Here is a 27,105-nt window from a genome sequence, read left to right on the forward strand (position 1 = left end):
ATTGAAGTGTTATACTTTAGCTGACTGATGGCACGCATATAGTGTCGAAACTAGTACGAATACATCATTATGTTCAATTAATTTACCATATATGATTAATTATGTCTAATATGTTTCAAGTTCAAAAAAATAATATGACAGCGATTTTGAAAATCAGTTCAAAATCGAGATAAATAGTTTTTTTGTAAGAGATCGTCCTGGCCCTTCATAAATTAATTCTTAGAAATTCATAAATAACATATTGAAGATATTTAACAAGCACGTCCAAATATTGTAGAGCTATGAAAAGAAGTTGGACCACAAAAGATCAATCTTTAGGCAATAATGCACATCTGTAACTCAAAACTTTGAGTCAATTATTCAAATTTAAAATGTGACTTCTTAGATAAATAATTTAAAAAATAATGTCAATAGTATCCGTAAAAAATGTAATTCATATCTCCGAAAATATCAAATTATTAAATCAAATATTTTTTTGAAAAAAAAAAACGAAGACAGGAAGACCTTTAGTTCGGAAAAATGAAATCATATATATATACTATGTATTAACTATCCAAAAAATCTGTTCTTTTTAGAAACCAATTTATAATATATATATATATATATATAAATTTAAATAATATATTTATATAAAAATTGGTATCTAAAAATCTTTAAACACATAATTGCTCACTATTACATTATCAGATATAATAAATCATTTGACGTTGTACGGAAATCTAATTTCCTGACCGAACAATTTCAGGTAAAACCTATTAAAACTAAATATGTCTATTGTTGTTAACAATTATCTTGTTTTTGAATAAAAATAATTCTGAACTCTAGAACTATCTAAAAATACGTATTACTACTTTAATATTTGTCGCAAACCCTAGCCCAAAATTAATAAAACTAAATTTCGCAAAAAATGGGTTTTAAATTATTTATAACAATGTCTTTGTTATATTTGTTTTGCAGAGAAGTGCATTGTTGGGTATGTAATTTTAATAAATAAAATTAATAACAGTCTTATATTTGTGACTAAATTTTAGTTTAAGTAATAAACTCTCATTATTAACTCAAATATGTATTTCCAAAAGTAAGTAATAAATTTTTATTTTAATTACTGACTTATATTTTAATAAATAAAAATATAGGTCGGTTTAATTATAGTTTTTATACTTTAGATTAAAATAATACTCAATCAATATAATTATTTTCTAACATAAATATTTTTTTTAATTTTAATTTTCAGACAAATTACAGGTTCAACTTTCTCTCAGCCAAAAATGACTTCACAGACAATTCCTTTGCAATTATTCACAAATTCGAAGTAAAAAAGCTAAATCGAACATACAGCTACATAAATTTGAATTACACAAATGTCCAAACATTCCATAATTGTTCGGTACGTAAAACGATATTTTTGAAAAAATGAATTTTATCATATATATATATATATATATATATATATATATATATATATATATATATACTTTTTTATAAAATGCACATCAAAAACCAAGATTTTATGAAAGATTAAAGTAATTTATTTTACTAATTGGATTATTCAAATAATTCAATTGCTTTTATTTATTAAATTTACTTAGGTATTAACCTTTGTTCCAATTTATTACTAGGCTACAGGTGCCCTTCTCAAGTACACAAATAACATGTACAAAGAATGGATACCAGATACAAGGGTGGACCTTTGCACTTTTATTGGCAATAAGGGTCAAAATGGAGGCAAAAATTCATTGAGTGAAGCTTTTCTTGCCAAAATTAGACAACCTCTCATAGATATATTACTGGGGCCTGGACAAAAGTTTCCTTCGTCCTGCCCTGTTCAAGCGGTGAGAAAAAATAATAATAAATGAAGTGTGAATTAAAAATGTAGCTTTGTAAAAATCAAAAATGAATTTCTTGCATATCTATACGTTTCAGAGGTTTCTGAATATTTTGGCATACCTTAGAAAAAATTGATGTATGTATGTGTGTATAAGTGTGTGTATTATTTATTTCAATCCTACAAATCAAATGACAATTCTAGGTCAGTGCCAGGACTTGAGCCGAGTATCTCCGGCGTGTGCGTCGGGCAAGCAACTCACTGAGCTATGCCCGACACGATTTAAGCATAATATTAATGCAAAAACGTTCCTGTAATTTTGAATCATAGGTTTAAAATGTCCAATATGTTCTTAATACTTATAACTTACACAGTTTTCAATTTATTTCCAAATATCCCTTGTTCATTTCGTACATTCTCTATAGTTCTTTTTTTAAAAAAAAACACATATTTATCAATAGCGTTTTAGTGTAAAATTGAACCAAAATCCAAATCACTATAAATACTTGCAAATTATAACACAGCTCTATGGTTTAATTAGTTACAATATCAAACACATGTAGCGCTAATGATCTTATTATTGGTTAATTACGAATGTCTAATTTTGCACGGGATGATTATAAGTTAATAAGAGTCAAGAATGACAGACGATGTAAGGAACTAACACTATAATGCATTATTCACTGAATTTCACTAAATAATTATATTAACCCTTTCGACTCGGATTCAAAAATTCATATAAATCTCGGAATTCGCGAGTGGAAAAGGTTAATAAGTAGAAAAAGTGTAGAAGTTATTCCAGTAGATTAGATGTGATGTATATGTAAACCGGCAGAGTGTTTGTTGATTTATATTTCAATTTGATTAAATATTTGCTATAATTTAATATTATCTAATACCTAATACGATTGTGATAGCAAATTTAGTTTTAAATACCCGATTACTAAAATTCAATAATTTTTATTTCAAATTTTGCGCCATTAATTTGAATGCCAAAAGCAGCGCCCTCACGCCTGAGTGTAGGACCCTTTAACTATCCCTTTTGAAGGTAAAAATCGAAAACGAGAAACGTCCATATGAAGATAACATATTTTTTAATATTCTCTAGGGTTAATTACTTCATATTTATTATTTAAGAAACAGGCAATTATAAATTATATATTTCTTTTTTTTTTCAGGATAATTACTATCTGAAAGCTCACGTAAATGAGGATGCTTTTCCTGGTTTTCTTTTCCCGGCAGGAAAATGGAAATTTACTTTGAGTATAGCAGCAAATGGAAAACGTGCATTTACCAAAGGCAACGTCGTTTTCGAAATAATACATTTCGTGTCCGAAACTCAAAAGAAAAGAGGCTAATTTATATAAAAAATATAAATTTACTCCTTTTTCAGTATCGAGTAGAAATTTTTGAAAAAATATCAGTTTTGTAGAATGACTAGATAATTTTCATGTAATATTGACACTTGGAATGTATACAAGTTATTTGAAATAAAAATGTCTTTATGAATTTTTTGAAATGCGCCTCTGATGATTGAAATCTAAATATACAACTATATTTATATATGGATTATTATCGTTGCATGCGTGCATACGACTATATATATGCATATCTATCCTAAGCGATATATAAATATATATATATATATATATATATATATATATATATATACCATTGTATATCAATGTATATTTATATTTATATATTGTTGTTTCGGGGCCATTGACATAAGTGCTGGGAGCAATCACAAGAACAAACTGTTTCTTATCACATTTGAACTCTCTACCCTGTACCACGCACACTTCAATTCAAATGACACAGATTTCGAGCAGTTATTAACAAGAAACTACATATACTTAATTATAATAAATCGACTAGTTGAAAAAAAATGAAACACCCACATCCACATCCCATTCAATGCACAGATAAACTAGTGGTGTATGACATCGTGCTTATTAAGGCAAATTGCTGAAGCTTCCCGTACCTATTATTATATATAATTACATCATTAAAATCTCCATAAAATATCTGATAATTTGATGTGCATATGTTTTATGATAATTTTTGACCGCCAAATGGCACTTTTTTTTACTAGATCTCCGAAACCCCTAAATCTGCTTTCCTAAAAATATAATCAGTTCTTCAACTTGTTAATACAAGTGAAATGTTTTTTGAATTATTAAAATCGGACGACTCGTTCTCCTAAAAACTAAGTTACCGTTTTTAGCACTTTTTGCCTCGTATCTCCGAAACGGATAGACCTGCTTTTCCCAAAAACTTATCAGCACGTCTGCTTATCAATAGGAATCGAATGTTTGACGACGATGTTTATACATGTTCACGTGAAAAGTGAATAAACAAAACCTAATCAAGAGTTAGGATGAAGAACCTTATCTCATATTTCTAAGAGGTATATGAACTGAAATGCAAAGTTAAAATTGTTTAACTCAAGTATATAAGAGAGATAGAATTAAAATTAAAATCATAATTACTTTCGATATTCAAAAAAAAATTTCTAAATTAAAAAAAATTGAAAAAAAAAATTGCTTTCTCCAAAAACAATCGTTTAGTCTTAGTCAATACAAGCAGATTTTTTTGAATAATTCAAATCGGATACTTAGTCTCTCAAAAACTGCCATTTTTTGCACATTTAGCCCCGTATCTCCGAAACGACTAGACCTGCCTTTGCGAAAAATTATTCACATCATTACGATTTGAATCATCCAAATCGGATGCTCCGTTCTCTCAAATTCTCAAAAACTAACCAGCCGTTGCCCAAAACTAACCAGCACAATCCCCTATCAATAGCAATCGAATGTTTTTTGAGCTATTCAAATCAGTTGATCCGTGCGCCCAAAAACGTGGACGAAAAATGTGAACACATAAAACACACACACACATACATTTTTTCTGAGGTATGCCAAAATGTTCACCTGACGGCCACACAGAAACCTCTGTTCAGAAAACGTAAAGATATGGAAAAATTTTCATTTTCGATTTTCGTCGAAAAATCGGATTTCTGGTAAAAATAAATCTTACTTTTCGGATTGTTTTTTTATTTTGAAAAAGGACCTACAATTTTCTACCACTGATTTTAGTGTTGGTAAGTATAAATGTGTGAACATATACATAAATATCAAAATAGGCGTGAAGGCTTGTGCGTACACAGAATCGAATCCAAAAGGATACGAAAGGATGTACTGATCAAAAACAAACTAGTGGGGCATGGCATTGTAAGTATAATGTAAAAATTTTAAATTTTTTGAAAATTAAAAAAAATAGATTTTGAGAATTTTGAAATTTCTGAAAAATGTTTTTTGTTTTAATTTTGTTTTTTTTTTAATTTTTATTTTTTTTATATATTGTGAAATATCGAACTGCATCCCAGTCAAACAAATGACTTTTTTTCATTTTTCGTTAGATCTCCAAAACAATTAGACATGCTTTCCCAAAAATTACGTCACTTCGTTTAGTCAATACAAGTAAAATGGTTTTTCAATCATTCAAATCGGTTGATCTTGAAATCGTTGACCAAAAATTGTATTCACACATACTTATATACACACATACATTCATATTCTAATGTGTGCGAAAATATTCAAAAATCTTTGAAGCATAAAGATATGCAAAAATATTCATTTTCGATTTTTTGGCGATTACTATAACTTACCTTAGGGTAAGTTATTTATATTATTAAAGTAGAAAGTATTGTAAATACAAAATCTGTGTTTCAGAAATAAATAAATATAAAATTTTAATTCCTTCCTTAATTATCGTTTACATTTCCCCCTAATTCGGCCCTGTTATTTAAAACAAACATATGATGAACTATTCCACAAGATGTGGATCTAAGCTCAACATCCAGCTTGGAAATCGAATTGTAGTAGTGCGTCTCCGTCAATGAGTTTTGTGCTTTTATTTTTTAAAAATTTCAACAAAAATTTCATAAAAATTTAACAAGAAATTTCAAAAAATATAACAAAATTTGAAAAGTTCAAAATTGTGTCTAACTTCCGCTCGGAATAGAGGAATTTAAGGATGTTTTTGCCTCAGTTATTTTTGGTGCTTGTATTTATTACTCTGGATGGTAAGTGAAAATAAAATGTTAGAGAAAAATAATTAAGTAGCTAACTGTATTGACGAGTATATACGTCATGGAGGATGGATATACTCGTCATGCATATAAATCAAATTTAAGTGGCATTTTACCTTAAGGAAAGTTGCACGATCCGAAGTAATAATTTGACCTAAGTATTGAGATTGTTTAAATCAAAGTTTTAACCGTTAATTTATTTTTATTGGTTTATTTTCTCTTTGAACAATGTCTTTAAAGTTTTTGTGTTTTTTTCCTGATCTGGTAAGATTTGATATTTTTATTTATGGTATCTTCTAGTAATCTCGTAATTTTTATACTTTATAAAATATTTTTTTCCAAAAATCCTTAAAGCCCCTTAAAAGATTTCTCTAAATTCTTCTAACAGGAAAAGAAATGTATACAAGATCAAGTTCATTTCCATATCACTTTTTAATAGGAGAGTAATGACCAAATAATGTTTACGAGATTAAAACATTTTATCGTTTACTCGTAATTTTAGTCTTATCTTGAATTGAAAGCTATTTCCAATATAATTGAATGAATACTTTGTAGAAAACAAAATATTATTACGCGATAATAGAGTATTTTTCTCAAAAAGTTATTTTAATTTTTAATTATCCAGCGATGAGTAAAACTTGATATCAAGTAGTAGTAAAATCACTTGAACATAAAGATCACAAAAATCATCATTAGAAAAAAGAAATCATTAGAAAAGGTTGTCTACCAATAGTCACTATTATAATAATTACAACTAAAAATTTTTGATAGTTTTTCAAAACCATTAAATACATTTCTTCACTTTCGAGAAGGAAGTGATGTTTTTGCTAGAAAATTCAAATCGTTAATTTTATGATTCTTCGACGTTTCGAGTCATTCTGAATTGTTTAGATTTTGAAAAAGTAGGTGTGTGTGTTTGACCCAAAGTTTGACCTTCGTCGACATTTTTCCAAAATCGCAAAATCACCGATTTCAAAAATCATACTTAATAAATTTTACAAGCAATTGTTCATCATATCATTATAGTACTAGATGAATCTAAATTTAGAACACCAATGCCTATCATAAATAATATAATTAAAATGCAAATAAAGCCTTGAATAAAGTGCATAGATAAACGGTTCAAAAGATTATATAAATTATTACGAATAAACTATTTTGACCCTGCTGCGTAATTAAATAGTAATATTAGTAAGACAGCATTTCTTTTTACTTCCTTAATAAGACAAAAAATCTCTTAATTATTAAAAAATTAGTAAAAAAAAATGCATCGAGCATTAAATTACCTTTCGGTAGTAATGAGAACAAATGTTCAGAAACCTCTGAAATGTGAAGATATGCAAAAACTTTCATTTACGATTTTCGGCCCATTATTATAACTTACCCTGCGGGAAGTTAAAAAATAGCAGAGCAACCTTTGGATTGCCTTCTAATAACACACATTTCCACAAAATTGAGAGAATTTAAAAAAATGACTAAAATCTCTGATCTAGTAATTCTTCTACATGATTTAAAATTTTATAATTTATGTCGTTACCCTTAAAACCTTAAATGATTATTGAATGATCACTTAAATGATCTTTCCAATTTTTTTAAAAAAATCTACGAAATATGACGAGGGGAAGGGAGGGGTACAGTAAGATATCACGTGTATTTATTTTTTACCTGTTTTTTTAATATCCAAACATTTTCAAAAAAATTCAAAAATTTTACAATTTTTTCTCGTAAAATACACGTAATGTTTGGTGGGGGAGGAGAGGTAATTTTGAATATTACAAGGTATCACTAAGAGAGAGGGAAGGTCCAAAAATTCTCAAAAAATTGATCACGTGATTAATGGACGCCCCCTCAACGTAAAAACTCCATTGAAAACATATGATGCACACCCACTAAAGACAACTTTTTTTATTTTGGACTTTTTTATATTAACCCCTTTTTTTTATATATTTTTTTTTTTTATTTTTATTCTGCAATCTATAAAAATAATTATATTTAGCAGAGAATGCTGACAAGTGTTTACAATTGGTTGTTTACAAATTAGTACATACGCCCAGTGGTGTATCTACTACAGTTAATATATAAAAAAGAAAAAACTAAAGACAAATATAGAGAAAAAAAATATATATAAAAATAAACTATAATAAATCTCGAGGTATTTTCCTTTTGAGCCTGGTCGGCTGGCCTTCCTGGTATAAGTTGCATGCTAGTTGGTTTGGATGTGCGTCAATTCTATTCTTATAATATTAACCCCTTAACTTACGATTTACGAAAGTCGAGCCAAAGTTGTTGAAGCTGGCGCGGCGTTTGTGACTATTTTCCCTTATGGCGTACGGTTTATCACAAAAAATGAGAATAATTTTGTGTTTTATAGTTTGGTATGAATAAATATTTTGTAATACTTGCGTTCACTATACCCGGGCATGCCTGAAATGCGTAATATAATATTTGCTTCTGGCCCGAATATCGTACGCGGGCTATGCCCGTAAAATTCACTTTTGGCCTAGCAATCGCACGCGGGCTTTGCTCGACATTTTAAGTTAAGGGGTTAAAATATTCAAATATAAATTCTTTCGTAAATATCAATATTGCATTCTAAAGTTATATCCAATTCTATCTGGATCTAATTTCTCAATTACAAAAATAATAATTATTTATTTGCTTCAGGTGTAGAATTATCGAGGCCTCAACAATGCGAGATGGACAACGGTTGTCGAATTCAGGCGGGAAGGTGCTACTGTGACTACGGTTGCAAGTCAGACTATCCCTATTCATCCTACAGGGATTGCCAAAAGGCCCTTAAAGGTAAATATCATTACTGTAAAGTAATTGAAGATCTTGAGGATCAAAAATAACGATTGTCAAAGGCCAAAAATAGGAATTTTAGGCCAAAAATAGAAGATTCAAAACCCGGCTCTCAATGTATGAATAACACTTAAAAAAAATTAAATAGACAAATTATGCCAAATGTAGCAGTATCTAGAGAATTGACTGTTAAATGAGTAAAAAAGTATTCAGTTCATTTTATTGTCATACAAATACATTTTCTGGTACCACTTTTATATAACTGTGGTCAAATTTACAGAAAAGGATTCTTCAAAGCCAAATTAAATATACAAAATATACAATATACTGTTCTATCTAGAAAAATAAAAAGAGCGCTAAACGATACAGCGTTAAGCGGGGTATTCCCGTACTAGTTGAAAGTGGCAAGTTGCATGAATTTGCCGAAGCGTGTAATAGTTTACTTAATCAACCGAGATTGAGATTTAGAAATTTTGATTTAGATAAAAATTTCCATGATAAAATCATGGCATATACATACGTAGGTCTCTGTTATTATTTAATGATTTAAATTAATGCTAACATTTTTACACAACTAGAGAAGTTTTGTAGACTTATTGTTCCGCGGATTCAAAAAAAAAATGGTTTTTAAATTTGTGAAATTTAAATTTTGACTCTCTAACTAAAATCTGTCCACACAGACATACTTTTTCCAAATTTGTTCTCATTCAATTCAGAATGGCTTGAAACGTCGAGAAAACAAAAAAATAGCGAATCGGATTTTTGGGCGAAAACATAAACTACTCCTTCAGGAAGTTTAAAACATATACAAGTGTTCTTGTAATTTTCATCTTATCAATTTTTTTTTAAATAGGACGACGAAGCGACATATGCAGCAGGACGCAACCTTGTCGTAATTCAGGATCCTGCATACAAATATCCTTGGATCCTGGATACAAATGTCGATGTGATGGCACTGGATATTACGGAACGCATTGCGAAAGAGGTATTTTTAAAAAATTATTCATACATTCGGATCGCATTCGTACATTCGATTTACTTTTTCATTCAATTAAGTCACATTCATTAATTCAAACATGTTTTCATACAAAACATTTTTAGCCATTCAAAAAAAAGTGCCTTAAAGCAAATTGCTCGAACTTCCCGTACCGAAAACTAAATTATAAAAAAAAAACTTTGCAAAACTTCGAAAAAATTAGATTTTTGAGAAATTTTAAATTTTTTGAAAAAAAAAAATTTTTGAAAAATTTGATTTTTTTTTTATATTTTGATTCTTTTGTATTTTAATTTCTTTTGAAATTTTTGAACAATTTTTTTTATAAAATTATATATTAAAAATATTAATTATCTCAATTTTTTTCTTTCCAGCATGCCCAACATCGGCGGATCCCTACACAGGAATATTCCCTTACGAATGCATCGTAATTTAAGAAAAAAATTAATTTTAAAATTTATAATATAATTTGACACAAAATTACTTATTACAAAACTGCCGAGTGCCAAAATTATTGTAATCATAATTTGTGTATAAATAGAAATAATTAATTTAAATGAATTTAATACAAAAACAATACATATGTATGTACTTCCAACTGAAGACCAAAAATATATGCCAAAATATATAAACACAATTAGAATTGACTCATAATTTTCGTTTCTTGAAAAATAACAATTATAAGGGAATCTTCAATAATTTAGTCTATAATTTTCATAATCTCGTACGATATATTAGTTGCTGTTTAGTCATTATAATTTTGAAAGCTCATTTTTCTTACTAATAATTTAATAAGCATTATTACTTTAGTTAAAATCTTAGGTGAATTAATTTGTTAAATCTAGTTCATATGAGCACTCTTCAATCTAAAATCAACTTGCTAAATATTCCATATCCAATGCCAAACAAATGAATTTTTAGACACGTGAAACAAAATTCTGAAACATTTTTTCAATAAATAGAAATATTTTTTTGTATTGTTAAATAATTTAGTAAAGTAAACTAAAATTCGACATGCTAAGTTTAAAAAACGTAAGTTCGTGTTCTATGTTAATAAAAAAAATATATTTTAAATCTAATTTCAAGTAAAAACTGATATTACATTAGTATTCAATATCAAGTCCTTCGAGGTAAGAATAAAACCAGAAACCATGTACATGCAAGATCAAAGCCCTGACCACAGAGCTACCACAATGTCGTCATTTATCATAATAAAAATAATATTTTAGATTGAAGAATGAAGTGAAAACTGATATCACTGTTACTCGATATCAAGTTGTTCTAGACGAGAACAAATCCAGGAACCATGTAGCTGCAAGACCAAAGCTCTGAGAACACAGAGCCACGACAAGCTTGTGTTTTATCATATTAAAGATAATATTTTAAATCTAAAGTTTCAAGTATATACTAATATCACAGTATTCGATATCAAGTCCTTTGAGATGAGAATAAAACCAGAAAACCATGTTGCTGCAAGACCAAAGCCTTGACCAAAGAGCCACCAAAAGCTCGATTATTATCATAATAAGAATAATATTTCAAATCTATACTTTTGAGTGAAAACTGGTTTCACTAGTACTTCATGTGAAGAACTTCGAAACAAGAACAAAACCATAAACATTGTTCGTGCAAGACCAAAGCCTTTACACAGAGCCACCGTAAGCTTGTGTTATTAATATTTTAAATCTAAAGTTTCAAGTAAAAACTCGTTTCACTAGTACTTGATATCAAATTGTTCGAGATGAGAATAAAACCAGAAACCATATCGCTGCAAAACTAAAGCTCTGAGACCACAGAACCACAACAATCTCGTTTTTTATCATAATAAAAATAATATTTAAGATCTATTCTTTTGAGTGAAAACTGGTTTCACTAGTACTTGATGTCAAGTTGTTCAAGACAAAGAATAAAATCAAGAACTTTGTAGATGCAAGACCAAAGAGCCACCACAAGCTCGTTTATTATCAAAATAAAAATAATATTTTAGATCTATAGCTTCAAGTAAATACTGATATCACTAGTACTTGATATCAAATTGTTCGAGATGAGAATAAAACCAGAAACCATATCGCTGCTAAACTAAAGCTCTGAGACCACAGAGCCACTGTAAGCTTGTATTTATCACAATAAAAATAATATTTTAGATCGCTTCAAGTAAATACTGATATCATCAGTATTCGATATCAAGTCCTTCGAGATAAGGATAGAACTAGGAACTTTGTAGGTGCAAGACCAAAGTTTTATCATAATAAAAATAATATCTTATATCTATTCTTTTAAATGAGCACTCGTTTCATATATACTCGATGCTAAGTTTGGGACAAGAATAAAACCAGAAACCATGTAGGTCTCGAAAGGCCAAATCCATGACAACAGAGGCACCACAAGCTCATGTTTTGAGATAATAAAAATAATATTTCACTACTTCTCAATATCATATTGTTCGAGACTAGAACAAAACCAGAAACATTGTAGGTACAAGACCAAAGCTCTTAGGCAGAGCCACAACAAATAATAAAAATAATATTTTAAATCTATAGTTTTAAGTAAAAAATGGTTTCAATATATCAAGTCCTTCGATATGAGAAGATAACGAAGACCCTTGTAGGTGCAAAGTCCTGATCACAAAGCCACCACAATCTCGTGTTTTATCACAATAAAAAACAATATTTTAAATCTATACTTATAAGTGAAAACAGGCTTCACTACTCCTCGATATAAAGTTGTTTGAAATGAGAATCCTTGTAGGTGCAAGACCAAGGCACTGACCATAGAGCCACAGCCAGCCTTTGTTTTATCATATGCTAGTTGATATATATATATATATATATAAAATACATACACTTTTCATATATATATACAAATTATAATTATAATCATCATATGACCGTTGTCATGATTCATACATATTTTCTATTTTACTGTATTTATCTTATGAGTAAACTTTGCAACAATATTTAGTTATTTACCATTATTCATAAATATTAAATTACCTTAACATTGAAGACATTGAGTAGGACCAAGACATTTCAGCTTTCTGCAAACAACTTACACAACTCACACACCATTTTTAATAAACCGCACTTTCACAAGATGTTTTTAACCAGTGTCAAGGAGCACATAAATATCCGTTCGAAATACTAAATTTAAGACAAGTTTTTTGCACAATATTTTTGTCTATTGTAAAAGACGTCAAGCACGCACGTGGTCGACTGACATAACCAAAGAAAAATAAGGACATAAGCATAAGGACATAACCATGCAAACCAATATGAACATATCTAATATACCAATATTGTCCTGGATGCCAATATTCCACCAAAAAAAAAACTGGACAATATGGTATTTTTATGGCGCCCACATTTAAATGAGCAATTGGCGATACTTAGTTGGCACATGTATTTGAAAATTGTTGAAAATTAGCAGTCCATTCGATGGATAAAAAAAAATACTAAAAAGAAAAACATTCTTTATCAATTAAACTTGCATTATCCAAATCACCCAAGTGTACTAAAATCACAGTCAAAAAAATACAATTTACAATTATTAATTGTAGATGGAGAACCTTATTATTAATGTATTTCATCTCACGTTATATGTACTTTCATTAATGTACGTATTATTGTATTTTAGACTGCTGAATGATGACACACATCAAGTGTCAAAACGTCTAATTAGTGATTTTTTTTTTCGTTTTTTATTCGACGAATAGACTGCTAATTATTTTCAAATATGTTTCAACACGAAAGAAACTATCATGATATATATGCATATATATTAGGTTGGTCTTTAATATGGATATTTTCGAAAAAGTTTGGCTTCCAAGGGCTTAAATGCTTCCAAAATGATAAAAAAAAATCTGAAAGTTTCAGTTTTTAATATTTACTTTGAGGTAGTCCGCAACCCAACTAAACTTTCTTATGGAAATAACATTCTAACTTAGTGACAAGTGAATCGAAATTTTGAGAATGACATTTTATTTGCTTATTTTGATCATAATAAAAAACTTACAACATGATGTATTTTATAAAAAGTAAATACTCATTTTATAAAATACATCAAATTTTTGTTGTTAGTGAGAAGAACCAAGAAACTTTGGTTGGATTGAAGGGTTTTCAGAGAATTTTATTATCAATTCGAGAATATCCATATTATATATATATATATATATATGCTTGAATGTTGATTTTCAGCCAATGAAAAAACACGAAGGCACACGAAGATGTTGTGGAAAGGGTTTCAAGGAAATTCTTTTGATCTATAATATATTTTAAATTTAATTTTTTAAACTTTGTAAAAATTCTTTTAGATACCGTAAAAAATTTCAAAAAAAAAAAGGTTGAATGATCACAGACAACCGTGTCGAAACGTATAAATAAATATTTTATTATTCATTTGTTTTCTTTTATTTCGACCCAACGTCGAACAAAAAAAATCTAAATCTTATAGATATTTGTTAAAATCTGTGGTATGGGATTTAATTTTGGGTCATACAATAAAATCACAGCATTTTTTAACTACATCACCAAATTTCTGATAAATCATCTCATTCATGCAAAAACGCAAACTAACTTTCTTTCATACCCCATGCGGGTGCACAAAATGAAACAGTCATTTCGAATATGAAATGATAATTTTTATTGGTCAAAAATCATTTATGCCTCGAAATAGAGATCAAATAATTATACAAAGTCAAGTGATGATAGATAATACAAAAATTATCTGCAACTTTTAATTATAACAGCAGTAACCTCTTTATGATTTTACACAAATATGTATATTTTGTATTACTTTTTTTTCTTAAATTTTTAATAAATAATATTAGAGATGACTTTTGTCAAAGCAAAACTCAATACACAAATGTCCAAGTGAATAAATTATATAATCTGTTAAATATTACCCAGTAACATTGCTTACATTGATATGACTTACAAAACAAAACCAAGGAGAAATGAAACAAAAACACTACAATCCAAAAATGACGGACAAAGAGTTCTTGGGTGTTAAGACATTTTTTTTCATTATGTAATTTATTCACGAATAACGCGGTATTTTGGTTGTTGTTTTTTTTTGTTCTGGTATGCCAAAAAAGCAGCGACGAATTTAATTTTTGGTTTTCCATTACGATGCCATACATAAACAAAATTGCGTTTGCATCAGAAATCAAAATAACTGATCACTGTTTTGCTGCATATCACATTTTCTCTAAAAAATTCATTTTTTTCATATTTTTACTTAGTCTTATTAGTTTAAACCATTTATGTCATATTTTTTGAGCGGATATTTATCTCATCAATCCTCCCAATCCTTAAATAAAGCCTTTTAATTCATTTTTTCTGTGAGATAAGGATGTTGGTAAGAGTCTCTAATTTAAGACTTTTGCCATTTTTAATTTTTGGACATCATTTTTAGGAACTCAAGATTTTTCTTTTTTTCTACTTCTGGATAATCATTCTGGGATTACACCAGGTTGTCTGGGTTGACGTGCAGATGATTGGAATCCTTTAGATCCATCGGGGCCTTTAGGTTGTCTGGACACTGTTAGGCGAGGTCCAGTCTCTTCAAGGGAACTTACTCGAAGACGAGAAATCAAACGTTCGGGTCTGGCTTGAATGTCTGTCACCTGAAAAAAATTAACACATTAAAATATTAAGTGCAAAATAATAAAACTCGTTTTCCGTGTGAAGCCAAACTCCGATGCAGGACGAACCACAGGAAACAGAGAAAATGTTCGTGGAAACTAAGTTTTTGGAGCCTATTTGTAACGCACTTTGAACGGGACGGGTATTAGTACCCGTCTAGTATTATGAAAAAAAAAAACGCTACATATGCCTTTACGGGAACCCACTAAGTTAAAAACAAGCACGGTTAACTTAATAACTATTATATATTAAATTTGATAATAAATCTCTTAATTGTGTATGTGTTATGTCTTTAAATATCTTTTTATGACATACCTGTAAATTTCATAATAAAAATAAATTCATAAATTTTTGTTCCCCGTTTATTATAAACTAGTTGTTTATATTGATAGATTTTTTAAAATAAATAGATTTTTTAAAATTAAAAATTTATCAGTTTTAAATTAGAGAGAAAAGATAAGATCGCATTTAAATAAATATCACATACATATACATATACCACTAATACTAAATTTAGCAAATTGTTAAAATACATCGCAATAATATCATTGAAATATATTATTATAAAAATAACTAGTGGTGAATGGCATCGTGCCTTAAGGCAAATTGCTAGAACATCCCGTACTAAAAATTATTTTTTTTAAAAAAGATTCAATTTTTTTTGGACTCTGAAAAAAAAACGATCTTTGAGGTTTTTAAAATAAAAAAAAGGCCTTTTTGAAAAATTTGATTTTTTTAATATTTCCCCACGTCGCAGTATAACGGATAAACTTTGGTACTGAACCCACAGAAATGTGAACAAAATTTGTTATCACTAACCCTTTCCACTCGAATGCCGACGCTTCAGCGGCAAAATTCATATAAATCCCGGAATTAGCGAGTGGAAAGGGTTAAAATGTCTATATAATATGTGATAATTTGATGTGCATATGTCTAATGATAATTTTTGTCGGCCAAATGGCATTTTTTTTCACTTTTTTACAGTATCAGTTCTTCATTTCGTCAATACAAATAAAATGTTTTTTTGAATCATACAAATCGGAAATACGTTCTCTCAAAACGTCGATTTTTATTTTTTGCACTCTTTGCTCCAAACCTCCGAAACGGCTGGACTTGCTTTTACCACATCTCCCTATCAATAAGAATCGAATGCTTTTTGAATCAATCAAATCGGTTGACATGTGCGCCCGAAAATGTGGACGAAAAATTGCGGACACACAAAACACACACATCCATTTTTTCTGAGGTATGCCAAAGTGTTCAGAAGCCTCTAAAACGTTAAAATATGGCAAATATTTTTATTTTCGATTTTTTTGCGGCTACTATAACTTACCCTACGGGAAGTATAGTATGAAGTATATATAGCAATTATAACATACTCTAATAATTATTTGATAAATAATATTTCAAAATAACAAATGTATGTCTATAAAAATATATTATATGATCGCTACAAATATTACGCCACGATAAAAATGTACAAATTACAATAAAAAAAACTCCAGCGACATATCTTCAGCTGTGTTCATACTTTGAATAACTCTTTCAAATTCCGCTACGGGGATCATTTGCCCCAATATTTGAAATCTGACGATTATAAAATAGTGAATAACACATATCTATTTACATACATCAACACAAACTAAGCGCACAATTTATTGAAATACAGCAGTACCCCGTCTTACGACCTTAATTCGTTCCGTAAGCACGTTCGCATGTTGAATTGTACGTATCTCGAAGCAACTTTTTCCGCAGAAATAGATTAAAATGCTATTATTTCGTTTTTAGTGTTTTTTATCAATGATAGCATTTGTTGCTAAGATCAAATACACATTCTGTAGAAACATAGCAAATTTCTAAATAAAAATTGACTAAATAATCATTATATTAGTTGTTGAGTTTAATTTTTTCTTTAAAGTATTGTGAAAATGAGCTAGTCATGTCTCATCAAACAACCCTGATGTTCGACCAGCTGCATCTTATTAATTTTTAGCCCCGAAGGTTTCATTATTTTCCCACATTGCACAAACAAATGCATAAAATGTATAAAATTAACATCAAAATAATTTAATTTTAATATTTGTATGATAGTTAAATAACATTTCACATACGAAAATCCTCGTTACAATTGCTAATAAATGCAATGCAAATTTTGCACATATAAAGATGCAAACGAGCCGCTCGTATCTCGAAAGAAACGTATGACGAGTCGCTCGTAAGGCGGGGTACCACTGTATTCATACTGATTTCAACGCTTACCTTAACAACATTGCACGCAGATGACTTTCCACTTCTTTGGTTTGTGATCAAGGCAAATTCCACGGTATCGCCTTGTTGCAATTGAACACCATCTTCAACTTCTGACATGTGAAAGAATAACTTCTTTCCTTCTTCTACTTCATAGGCCAAAAATCCAAAAAGTCCTACAAAATTAAAAGAAACATGTAAAAAATTGAACTTTGAAATCAAAATATATCTGAAAGAGGTTTATGCTACCTTTGATGGCGTCAACAGTAGCCCTTCGCTTCTTTCTCAGAGCTGTTACTTCAGTAGCTCTGCCTTCCGTGTCAACTCTTAAAGTGACTGGATCGCCGTTTTGTAGCAGATCGCGTTTATTACTTAGACCAGTTATTCCAAATTCATAGCTTTCCTTGTCTCCATTCTCTGATACCACCTGAAAAAATGTCAAACAACAATTTTAATGATAATTACTTCATTTAAAAAAAATTTATGTGCCCATAATTATGAAAGTGGTCTAAGTCATATATTTCTTGTTTTGAGATAATTAATGAATTTCATTTGAATAAATTAAAAAATATTTTTACATTATGCGACATTTTAATTTTTAATTTTATTAGTCTTAATTAATGGAAATTTATTAAGAATATGAAATTTTGTGTGAATTTCATATGATAATATTGTTTTTAAAGTTTGAATTGACTTAGACCATTTTCAAAATTAACTGAATGTCCTATAAATGACTTAAAGCAATAAAGAACTTTAAGTTTTATTTGAAACAATAATTTTATTGAAATAATTCGTGAGCATTTATTAATTATATTTAAACGGTAATCCATTTTTATCATTATTTCGAGTATTTAAGATTCTTAAAATGTTCTTGAAAAACTGGAGGGATGTACGGTAGTAAACTCATAATATCTTCCGATACTGGTCTAATGCTGGTGTATAATGGAAGTAATTTAATATTTCCGTATATTTTTGGTCTTCCTCTTTTAGGTGAAAGATCCAAAACATGAAATATTGAATCATCTAAAAAAGTTTTATAAAACATTTTATAAGGTTCATTTTTCAAGAATCTCATCCATTGAATTTGTAGCCAAGAGACAGATTCGCCCGCGGTATTTTTTACTCTTCTTGTTATTGTATCTTCTAATGATTTCGTTGAAATAAAATCCGGCTGCGACATTCGCTATATCGAAAATGTATTGCTTCTTCTGCACTTTTTTATCAATTCATAATAATGCTCAGGGTTGTATAAGTAATTTGCTTTTTTTTATTTTCATTTCTATCAACCCAAAATCACGATCATTCGGTAGAAAGGAATGACCTGATACCAAAAATTTTCAAGATGTTTATATAATTTCTTTAAATTTTTGACTTTGAATTCCATATAATGTTGAAATTACAACCACTATCTAGTGGTACATTTTTGACAATTTCGTAAAAATTATATTGTATACATTTAGTTTAAACTAATGGGGTATGAAATAACTGATAAACTCTTTTTTTTTTAATTTTGACTTAGACCACTTTCATAATTATGGGCACATATATCAAATTTTATTAATAATATCATCATTACCTGTATCAAACCAGAATATTCATTCTGGTCTGGGTTAACAGATCTCAAAGGCCTGGTAACAGTACCATTCAGCAAAGGACCGGTGCCTTCCGGCAGTGGTATTGATCCTCGAGCAATAGTTCTAACATTTTCTGCAGAACAGCAACTACCAGAACCACTACCTCCATTGGAACCACGAGGTGCTAATATGTATTCTACTTCTTGGCCTAAATCTAGGTTTGATGTGTCGCCTTCAAAATTGCTAGAAAAACAACAAAAAATTAGTAAAAAATCTTTAGCATTTAAGCAGAGCTGCAATTATATTTTGAAAGTACCTGAAATGGAAAAACACTTCTTTATCATGCGAAATGGTCTCGATAAAACCAAAACCATCCTTCAAGGCTGCTACAAATCCTTGGCATAACTGGCCGTTGCTTAAAGACTGACGTCCATTTTTAGAGACACCATTGCGCAATGAGGTGCTTGATTGTGAAGTTGAACTACTGCTGCTTGACGAGACAGTTGAACCGTTAAAGCTGTGGTTTGATGACTGGTTACTAATGGCAGTTACTACAACATCTGTTGCTATCAGTTCTTTATTACGCTTAACCTGAGGAAGAAAAAATTCACGTACATCATAAGCTGATCAAATAAATTTATATTATTCAAAAACAATCATTATGCTCAGTCTATATATATTGTCACCAGTGATAATTCTGACGCAAATTACCCAATAAGTAACATCACAGAATAATAATATCATACATTTGTCTTACAAAATATAATCCTCACCTGACTAATGTTGAAATCAACTTTATCACCCATTCTAGGTTGCCGATCACAATCTTTTGCAAAGAAAGGAACTGATTTCTTTTGGCCATTGCTTTGGTAAGAAATCATGCCCCCTTCTGGAACAGGAGGCCCGCCGTTTTGTGTTGGACCGCCGTTTTGAGATTTGCTAGGGCTTCTTGGAGAGGCTTCCCTAGTCACGACTCCCGTTAGATTTGATTCGATTAGGGTTTCGAATTTTACAGTACCTGAAAAAATCATATTCATGGTAATAATTATATTAATCTTATATCTTCTTATATATAAAAATTAATTGCAAAATGTGTTGGTAAGCGCATAACTCAACAACGCCTGGACCAATTTGGCCAATTCTTTTTTTAAATGTTCGTTGATATCCAAGGATGGTTCTTACGGCGAGAGAAAATCGAATAATTGCCGGGAAAACCCTAAAAACAGCTCTTTCTTTTTTTCATACGAACGTTTTCGAACTAAAACGTAGAATCAATTTGAGCTTTATTGCTATTATATAAAGTTCATATCAAATTACAAGCACTCACTGTATACTCCTTCTAAACGATTATTCGGATTTTGATAAATCTTTCTGAGGTTTGATAAGGAAATTTTCCAGGATGTATGTGATTATAAAGTACTGGGATGTATGTGCAATATTGTAGAAATAAATGGCAAAAATTGCAAAATTCACATGTCAATGTTTGAATTGAAAACAAATGAAAACTATCATCTGCCAAAAATTTCAAATTACTTATGAACCTAGACAATATTAGAATATGTACAATAAATTTACGATTATTAATAAGTTGCGCATATGAATAAGAAAAATGAAATGTCTACATTATTATTTGCCAAAAAGCAGCTGAGATGTGCCAGAAATTAAAATAATATAAAATACAGTATTTGTATGGCAGATTGAATGATACACATATGAACAAGATATGACAAATTAATTCACTTAAAATATGAAATTAAGTATTAATCAGGGCCGGTCCTACCTTTAATGCGATGCATGCGAAAAATACGAGCGCACGTCTTAGGGGGCGCCAACACAAGATTCCGATATTAAATTTTCAATATAGTTTTTTTTTCGATATATAATTTCTTTGCAACTTTTACTAATCTTTCGACAATATTTTTAAAATTCGTAAAAAATTCACTTTATAACAATAAATGTGAAAGTAAAGATGAATACATACAATTCGGCCCTCACGATATCGATTAGGAGAAGTTTAAGATGCAATTTTGGATATCTTAAATAAAAAAAAAATTAAATTTATTTAATCCAACATGAAGTACCAGTGTTATGTTATGGTTGTGGTTATGTTATACTGTTTAAAATACTTCAATTTCCAATATAGTGTGGGAATTGAGACTCATCATTTTATTTAAAGCAGTTCTACATTTAACATCGCTCATATTATAAATGTATATGCATTTTGGCGTGAAGAGTAATTTAAAAAACAATAATTATTATTTTTAGGTAAGTGGTAAATATTATTATATTATATTAAAAAATTGTAGACATGGATACAGAACAACGTCTGTCGGGTCATCTAGTTAATTATATATATTTATGCCATTATTATTCATATAATAAATTTCACTTACCCGGAGGTAAATGTTTAATCCTTATAGCGCTGTGTCTAAAATTAGCAAAAGAGCTATTAGGATCTTGTACTGCTGTGAATTCCACTTCGTCTCCCATGGAGATCTCTCTCGTCACATCCAAAACCTCGGTAAAGTGGAAGAATAGTCTTGGCTCTCTCTCTGCACAACGAAGAAAGCCAAAACCATCCTTCAAGGCCACTACCACACCCTGATCTCTACGTTCGCCGGACACAACAAAGGACTCGTCCAGGAGTGAAATGGAAGTGGCTCTGCGTAGCTGATCACGTCGATCTGTCGCCAATTGGAATTGGACCCAGTCACCATGACGAAGAGTGAAATCGCCTTTTTGATCTTTATCACCAAATGGTACCTGGAAAAAAAATATGAATCAAATCAAATGAATTGTAATACTAATGGTGAATGGCATCGTGCCTTAAGGCAAATTGCTGGAACTCACCATACCCAAAACTAAATTATTAAAAAAAAACTTTGCAAAAACATGAAAAAATTAGATTTTTGAGAAATTTTGAATTTTTTTAAAAAATTTGACTTTTCGAAAAAAATGATTTTATATTTTGTTGTTTTTGTATTTTGATTTTTTTAATATCAATTTAAACGTTTTTTTGAGCAATCCCGCTGCATGGCTGATTTGAAGTCGAAATGACAAAGCGCGTAAACGCCGCGTGGTCGTCTAGCGTGTGAACATTAGTACGGAATCCATATATATGTACACAAAATTGGTACTTATTATTATAATTTTTATAAAATTCGTGATAATACGATGTACATACGAGGTCTGTTCAAAAAGTACACGGAATTACTAATAATTAAATTTCGCGGGTCTGGAGTGTCTGATTGTCAAAATTTTTTTTTTTATTGTGTTGGTATACATGCCCCTAAAGTATGATGAAATTTTCAGCTATATTCACTGTTTACTTTGTCTGTGGTAGTCGCTAAGGTTCGACGTGTTTTTCTGAGCTCGGCGATTTTTACAATGGAAGAATTGAAAAGTCAAAGAATTTGTATTAAATTTTGCGTAAAAAATGAAATAAAGTGTTGCAAAGTGCAAAAATTCACCAGATATGGCTCCGTGTGACTTTTTCCTAGTCCCAAAGTTGAAGAGACCCATGAAAGGACTACGGTTTTCCTCGATTGAAGAAAATCGCTGAGAGTGCTCAAGGACATATCAAAAAGTGAATATCAAGGGTGCTTCGAAAATTGGAAAAAACGCTGGCATAAGTGTATTATATCTGGGGGGACTACTTTGAAGGGGACCACATTAATGTAGACGAATAAATAAATATTTTTATGAAAAAACGAAAATTCCGGGTACTTTTTGAACAGACCTCGTATGTCTAATGTTCATTTTTGACTCCCATATAGCATTATTTTTTAACTTTCCGTAGGGTAAGTAATAGTAATCGCAAACAAATCGAAAATGAAATTTTTTATATATCTTTACGTTTCAGAGGTTTTTGAACATTTTGGCATACCTTAGAAAAAATGAATGTATATGTGTGTGTGTGTGTTGACGATTTCGGGAACACGTTTCAACCGATTTTAATAATTCAAAAAACATTTTACTTGTATTGACAAGATGAAAACTGATTAAATTTCCATGAAGGCGGGTCTAGTGGTTCCGGAGATCTAGTGAAAAAAGTAAAAAAAATGCCATTTGGCGGTCAAAAATGATCCTTAGATATGTGCACATAAAATTATCAGATATTTTATAGAGATTTTAACAATAAGTATAAATTTTGCTTACATTCCTATGGGTTCCGTACCAATGTTTATTCGTTAGACGGCGTCGCGGCGCTTACGCGCTTCGATATTTCGTCTGTATGCAGTTAAAGCAGTACGATTGCTTCGAAGAAAAGTTCAGAACTTCCAAAATATTTCAAAATAAAGAAAATATTTTTTTTCAAGAAGTCTTTTTTTCAAAAATTTATAGTTTCTCAAAAATCTGATTTTTTCAAAGTAATTTTTTTTCAAAAATGTTAATCTTTTTTAAAAAAAATGCACTGCTGTGTATATGATATAGAACAATTACCTCTACTTCAGAATGATCAGGAGCCCTATATCTGATCCTGCCTGGTAGGGGATCACTCTGATGTCTCTGCCCTGTGCCCCGATCTAACGGTTTTAAAACTTGGCCCTTTGTGATATCTGGATCTACATCTTCAAACACAACTGTTCCTGGTGGTAGCCGAACAATATTGCATGCAACTTCTTTACCCTAAAACAGAAATAACAAATATAAACTACATATTTCTTATCTCCCAGCTATGTTTATTTTTTTTAAACTTACATTTCTTGTTAAAATGATAAATTCCACATCATCTCCAGGCCTAAGTTCTTCGGATGTTTTGGCTTCAGAAAAGTGGAAAAATATTTCTTTGACTACATCTGCTCGTTCAATAAAACCAAATGACTCTTTCATAGAACACACAACACCCCTGTACAAAACTGGATGAGCCGGGTTCTCTAACCGGACATGGCAAGCACCCAAATTACCACTGTAAAAGATAATAGTAAATATTGAAAAAATTAAAAGAAAAAATATAGATGACTAAATGTAGACCGATTTTGCCGCATAACAAACCAATGTTATGGCAAGGCTATGTTATGAAAAACTTTCCATACTAATTCGTTCTAAATATTGTCAAAAGCCATGTGGTTGCTGAGCAGTCAGGCGTTTTTCTCAGGTTGTCAGATAGAAAATCTAACTTAGAAACCGCACAAATGTCACTAAAACGATCTTAGATAACAAGGTGTTTCTGACTCAGCTTCATAACATACAAGTGACGTTGCAATTTATATGTAAAGCGCCTGAATGCACAGCAATTACATGACTTTTTGACAGCATTCAATATATGATTCAATAGCATAATGTATGCAAGTTGGAGCATAACATGGCCTTGCCATAACATTTGTGTGTTGTGAGCCTGAATCAGCCCATAAATCAATAGTCATCTTCAAAATGTAAGAACTTTTTGTCCTTAATTATTTATCCTTAATTATTGTAGAATTCTTTATCACCAATTTAACATCTGTGCAAGACGGAATTCAAAATAAATATTGCAAATATCTATTGCTCTCAAACATATTTATGTTCATACTGATAATAAATCCGTAACCAATAAAATAAATATTTCAGGCTCTTATCAAAAAAATTGTTGATCAAATATAATATAAAAAGTATGTATATATATATAATGATAAAGTATGATTTATTCTAAAAGTGATATTATGATTTACATACCGTTGATTTGTTGCGATCTGAAACGAAACCTTGTCTCCACTTCGTAGAGTGACATTGCCCTCAACATCGTCCTTGGTATAAGGCAAGAAAAAGCATTCGCCCCTGTTCTCATATGAAATTCGGCCCTGTGTGTCGCCAGATCCTTCAGTCCTTAATTCAGTTGTTACATTACCAGTGACTCGTTCCTCGCTTAAAACCTGGGTGAAAAAATCGAAACAAATCAGAAAAAAGTTGTAATTTGGAATTATACAAATCTTTAATAAAAATAAAATACAGTAAAAATGTTTAATTATTCATCAACGGGCACTCAAATACAGTGGTACCTCGACATACGAGATTAATTCGTTCCGTAACCATGCTTATATCTTAAATCGCTCGTATCTCAAAGCAATTTTTTGAAATACCATTATTTCGTACCGGAATATTAAAAAATTTACCATTTATTAATTTGATCTTTATTTTTTTTGTCTATTCATGATATTGTGGAGTTTATACCCTTATCAAGCACAATATATATCTATGATGTACATCTGGGTCATCCACATATTTTTCAATAATTTCAAACTTGAATTTAAGAGACATGGCCCTTTTCTTTAGACTATGGTTATAAAAGTTCTTAATATTTTTTAAATGTACAAAAAACCAAAAAAAAAAACGCGTCACAATCACTAGACAAATTCATGTGATTAAAACGTTACTACCCCATTATTAATAATAGAAAATTAAAATGACTAACTATAAAATAATTTACTACCACACGACAGCCAAAATATTTCTAGGGTGAAAAAATCATTGTAACAACCGATAAAATTGTTCATATTTTCATTTTGCAATTAACATTTTCTAAAAAAAACTCTTACTCGCTCAAAACTAGAATTATATCGAATTTTGCTCGTATGTCGAAGCAACAAATCGCTCTTTTGGCGACTCGAATCTCGAAACACTCGTATGTCGGATCTTTCAAATTTTGTTTCTCGAATTTTGCTCGTATATCGAAGCAACGTCGGGTCGCAATCTAATGGAGTGGGGTGAAGGCATGGCATCATGCCTTAAAACTCTTGGTACGGAACCCAAAAAAATTTACACAAAACGTGTACACATTATTGAAATCTGTAATAAATATCTGATAATTTGATGTACATATGTCCAATAAACATTTTTGACCCCCCTATGACATTTTTTAACTTGTTTTTATTGAAAGCCCATAACCGCTAGACCTGCCTTTCGAAAAATTTAATCAGTTTTTTTATCTTGTCAATACAAGTTTTTTGAATTAGTAAAATTTTTGCCCCGTATCTTCTGAACGGCTAGACCTGCCTTCGCCAAAAACAAATAAGCACGTCCCTTGTCAATACGAATCGAATGTTTTTTGAATTATTCAAATCAGATGATCCGTGTTCCCGAAATCGTGAACGAAAATTTGTATCCGCGCATACACGCCCACACATACATCAATTTTTTCTAAGGTATTTAAGGTATTTTTTCTAAGGTTCAAAACTTTTGAAACGTAAAGACATATACAAAATTTCATTTTAGATTTTTTTGCGATTACTACAACTTGCCCTACTCAAAAATCTCTCAACGTACAATTATTTTAAAATTATAACTTATAAATAACATGAAATACGGCTAGAAGATGCTCCCAAATTTTTTGGTACAGGTATTTGGATTAAAATAAAAATATATAGAAAATTTGTAACTACAATAATTTTTACAAACTGTACCCTCCCTGCCTTGATTAGGAAACAAAACGTACAAGAAATTTGGAAGCATCCTTTTAAACAAATATGGAAAATGGATTAAAAAACGAATTATAAATAAACTTTAAAACTATTTTATACAAATTAATCCATTTCCCTGCGTCTATTATCTCCTTGAATCTCAAAACACTAGCATGTAAGATCTCTCAAAGTTCGTTTCTCGAATTTTGCTCGTATGTCGAGGCAACGAATCGCACTTTTGGCGACTCGTATCACGAAACACTTGTATGTCGGGTCGCAATTACAATACCAAAACATCTCTTAATGTACGTTTAATATAAAGTTATAACTTATAAATAACCTAAAATATGGCTAGAAGATGCTCCCAAATTTTTGTACGCGTATTGGATTAAACAAAAAATATATAAAAAATTGCAACTACAATAATTTATACAAACTGTACCCTCCTGTCTTCGTTTAGAAAAGGAAACGTACAAGAATTTGGAAAGCATCTTTTAACCCTATATAAAATGGATTAAACTCGAGTTAAAATTAATTTTAAATCTATTTAAA

General features: G+C 30.1%; 3 protein-coding genes across 3 annotated transcripts in view; 1 reads left to right on the forward strand and 2 right to left on the reverse strand.

Moving 5' to 3' along the window:
- LOC113363977 (mycosubtilin synthase subunit C) overlaps positions 1–12,907 on the reverse strand; it is a 425,226-nt gene extending 412,319 nt beyond the window's left edge. Inside the window, exon 1 of the mRNA XM_026606451.1 lies at positions 12,708–12,907. The gene's annotated coding sequence lies outside the window, so the exon portion shown is untranslated. The remainder of the gene's footprint in view (positions 1–12,707) is intronic.
- On the forward strand, positions 5,699–10,312 carry LOC113363981 (delta-like protein 4). Its single transcript, XM_026606453.1, has 4 exons — positions 5,699–5,912; positions 8,583–8,720; positions 9,574–9,705; positions 10,089–10,312. The coding sequence occupies exons 1-4, from the start codon at positions 5,864–5,866 to the stop codon at positions 10,148–10,150; spliced, it is 381 nt and encodes a 126-aa protein (XP_026462238.1). The 5' UTR covers positions 5,699–5,863; the 3' UTR covers positions 10,151–10,312.
- Positions 12,908–14,465: 1,558 nt separating the features above from the next.
- The window catches only part of LOC113377862 (cold shock domain-containing protein E1-like), a 15,780-nt gene continuing 3,140 nt past the window's right edge, over positions 14,466–27,105 (reverse strand). Inside the window, exons 2-11 of the mRNA XM_026618303.1 lie at positions 24,833–25,029; positions 23,879–24,086; positions 23,621–23,806; positions 21,571–21,940; positions 19,951–20,195; positions 19,494–19,768; positions 19,180–19,420; positions 17,853–18,030; positions 17,616–17,779; positions 14,466–15,337 (exon numbers count right to left, since the gene is read on the reverse strand). Of these exons, the coding sequence (XP_026474088.1) occupies positions 15,164–15,337; positions 17,616–17,779; positions 17,853–18,030; positions 19,180–19,420; positions 19,494–19,768; positions 19,951–20,195; positions 21,571–21,940; positions 23,621–23,806; positions 23,879–24,086; positions 24,833–25,029 (2,238 nt within the window). The 3' untranslated portion in view covers positions 14,466–15,163. The remainder of the gene's footprint in view (positions 15,338–17,615; positions 17,780–17,852; positions 18,031–19,179; positions 19,421–19,493; positions 19,769–19,950; positions 20,196–21,570; positions 21,941–23,620; positions 23,807–23,878; positions 24,087–24,832; positions 25,030–27,105) is intronic.

Source organism: Ctenocephalides felis, unplaced genomic scaffold, assembly GCF_003426905.1.
Source record: "Ctenocephalides felis isolate EL2017-DRISC unplaced genomic scaffold, ASM342690v1 CF-g0.4_SCAFFOLD_00845, whole genome shotgun sequence".
NCBI classification, from domain to species: Eukaryota; Metazoa; Arthropoda; class Insecta; order Siphonaptera; family Pulicidae; genus Ctenocephalides; species Ctenocephalides felis.

Coding starts and splice junctions, on each gene's coding strand:
- LOC113363981 (XM_026606453.1), top strand. CDS start 5,864: ATGTTTTTGCCTCAGTTATTTTTGGTGCTTGTATTTATTACTCTGGAT. Junction 5,913..8,582: donor TGTATTTATTACTCTGGATG/GTAAGTGAAAAT, acceptor TATTTGCTTCAG/GTGTAGAATTATCGAGGCCT. Junction 8,721..9,573: donor TTGCCAAAAGGCCCTTAAAG/GTAAATATCATT, acceptor TTTTTTAAATAG/GACGACGAAGCGACATATGC.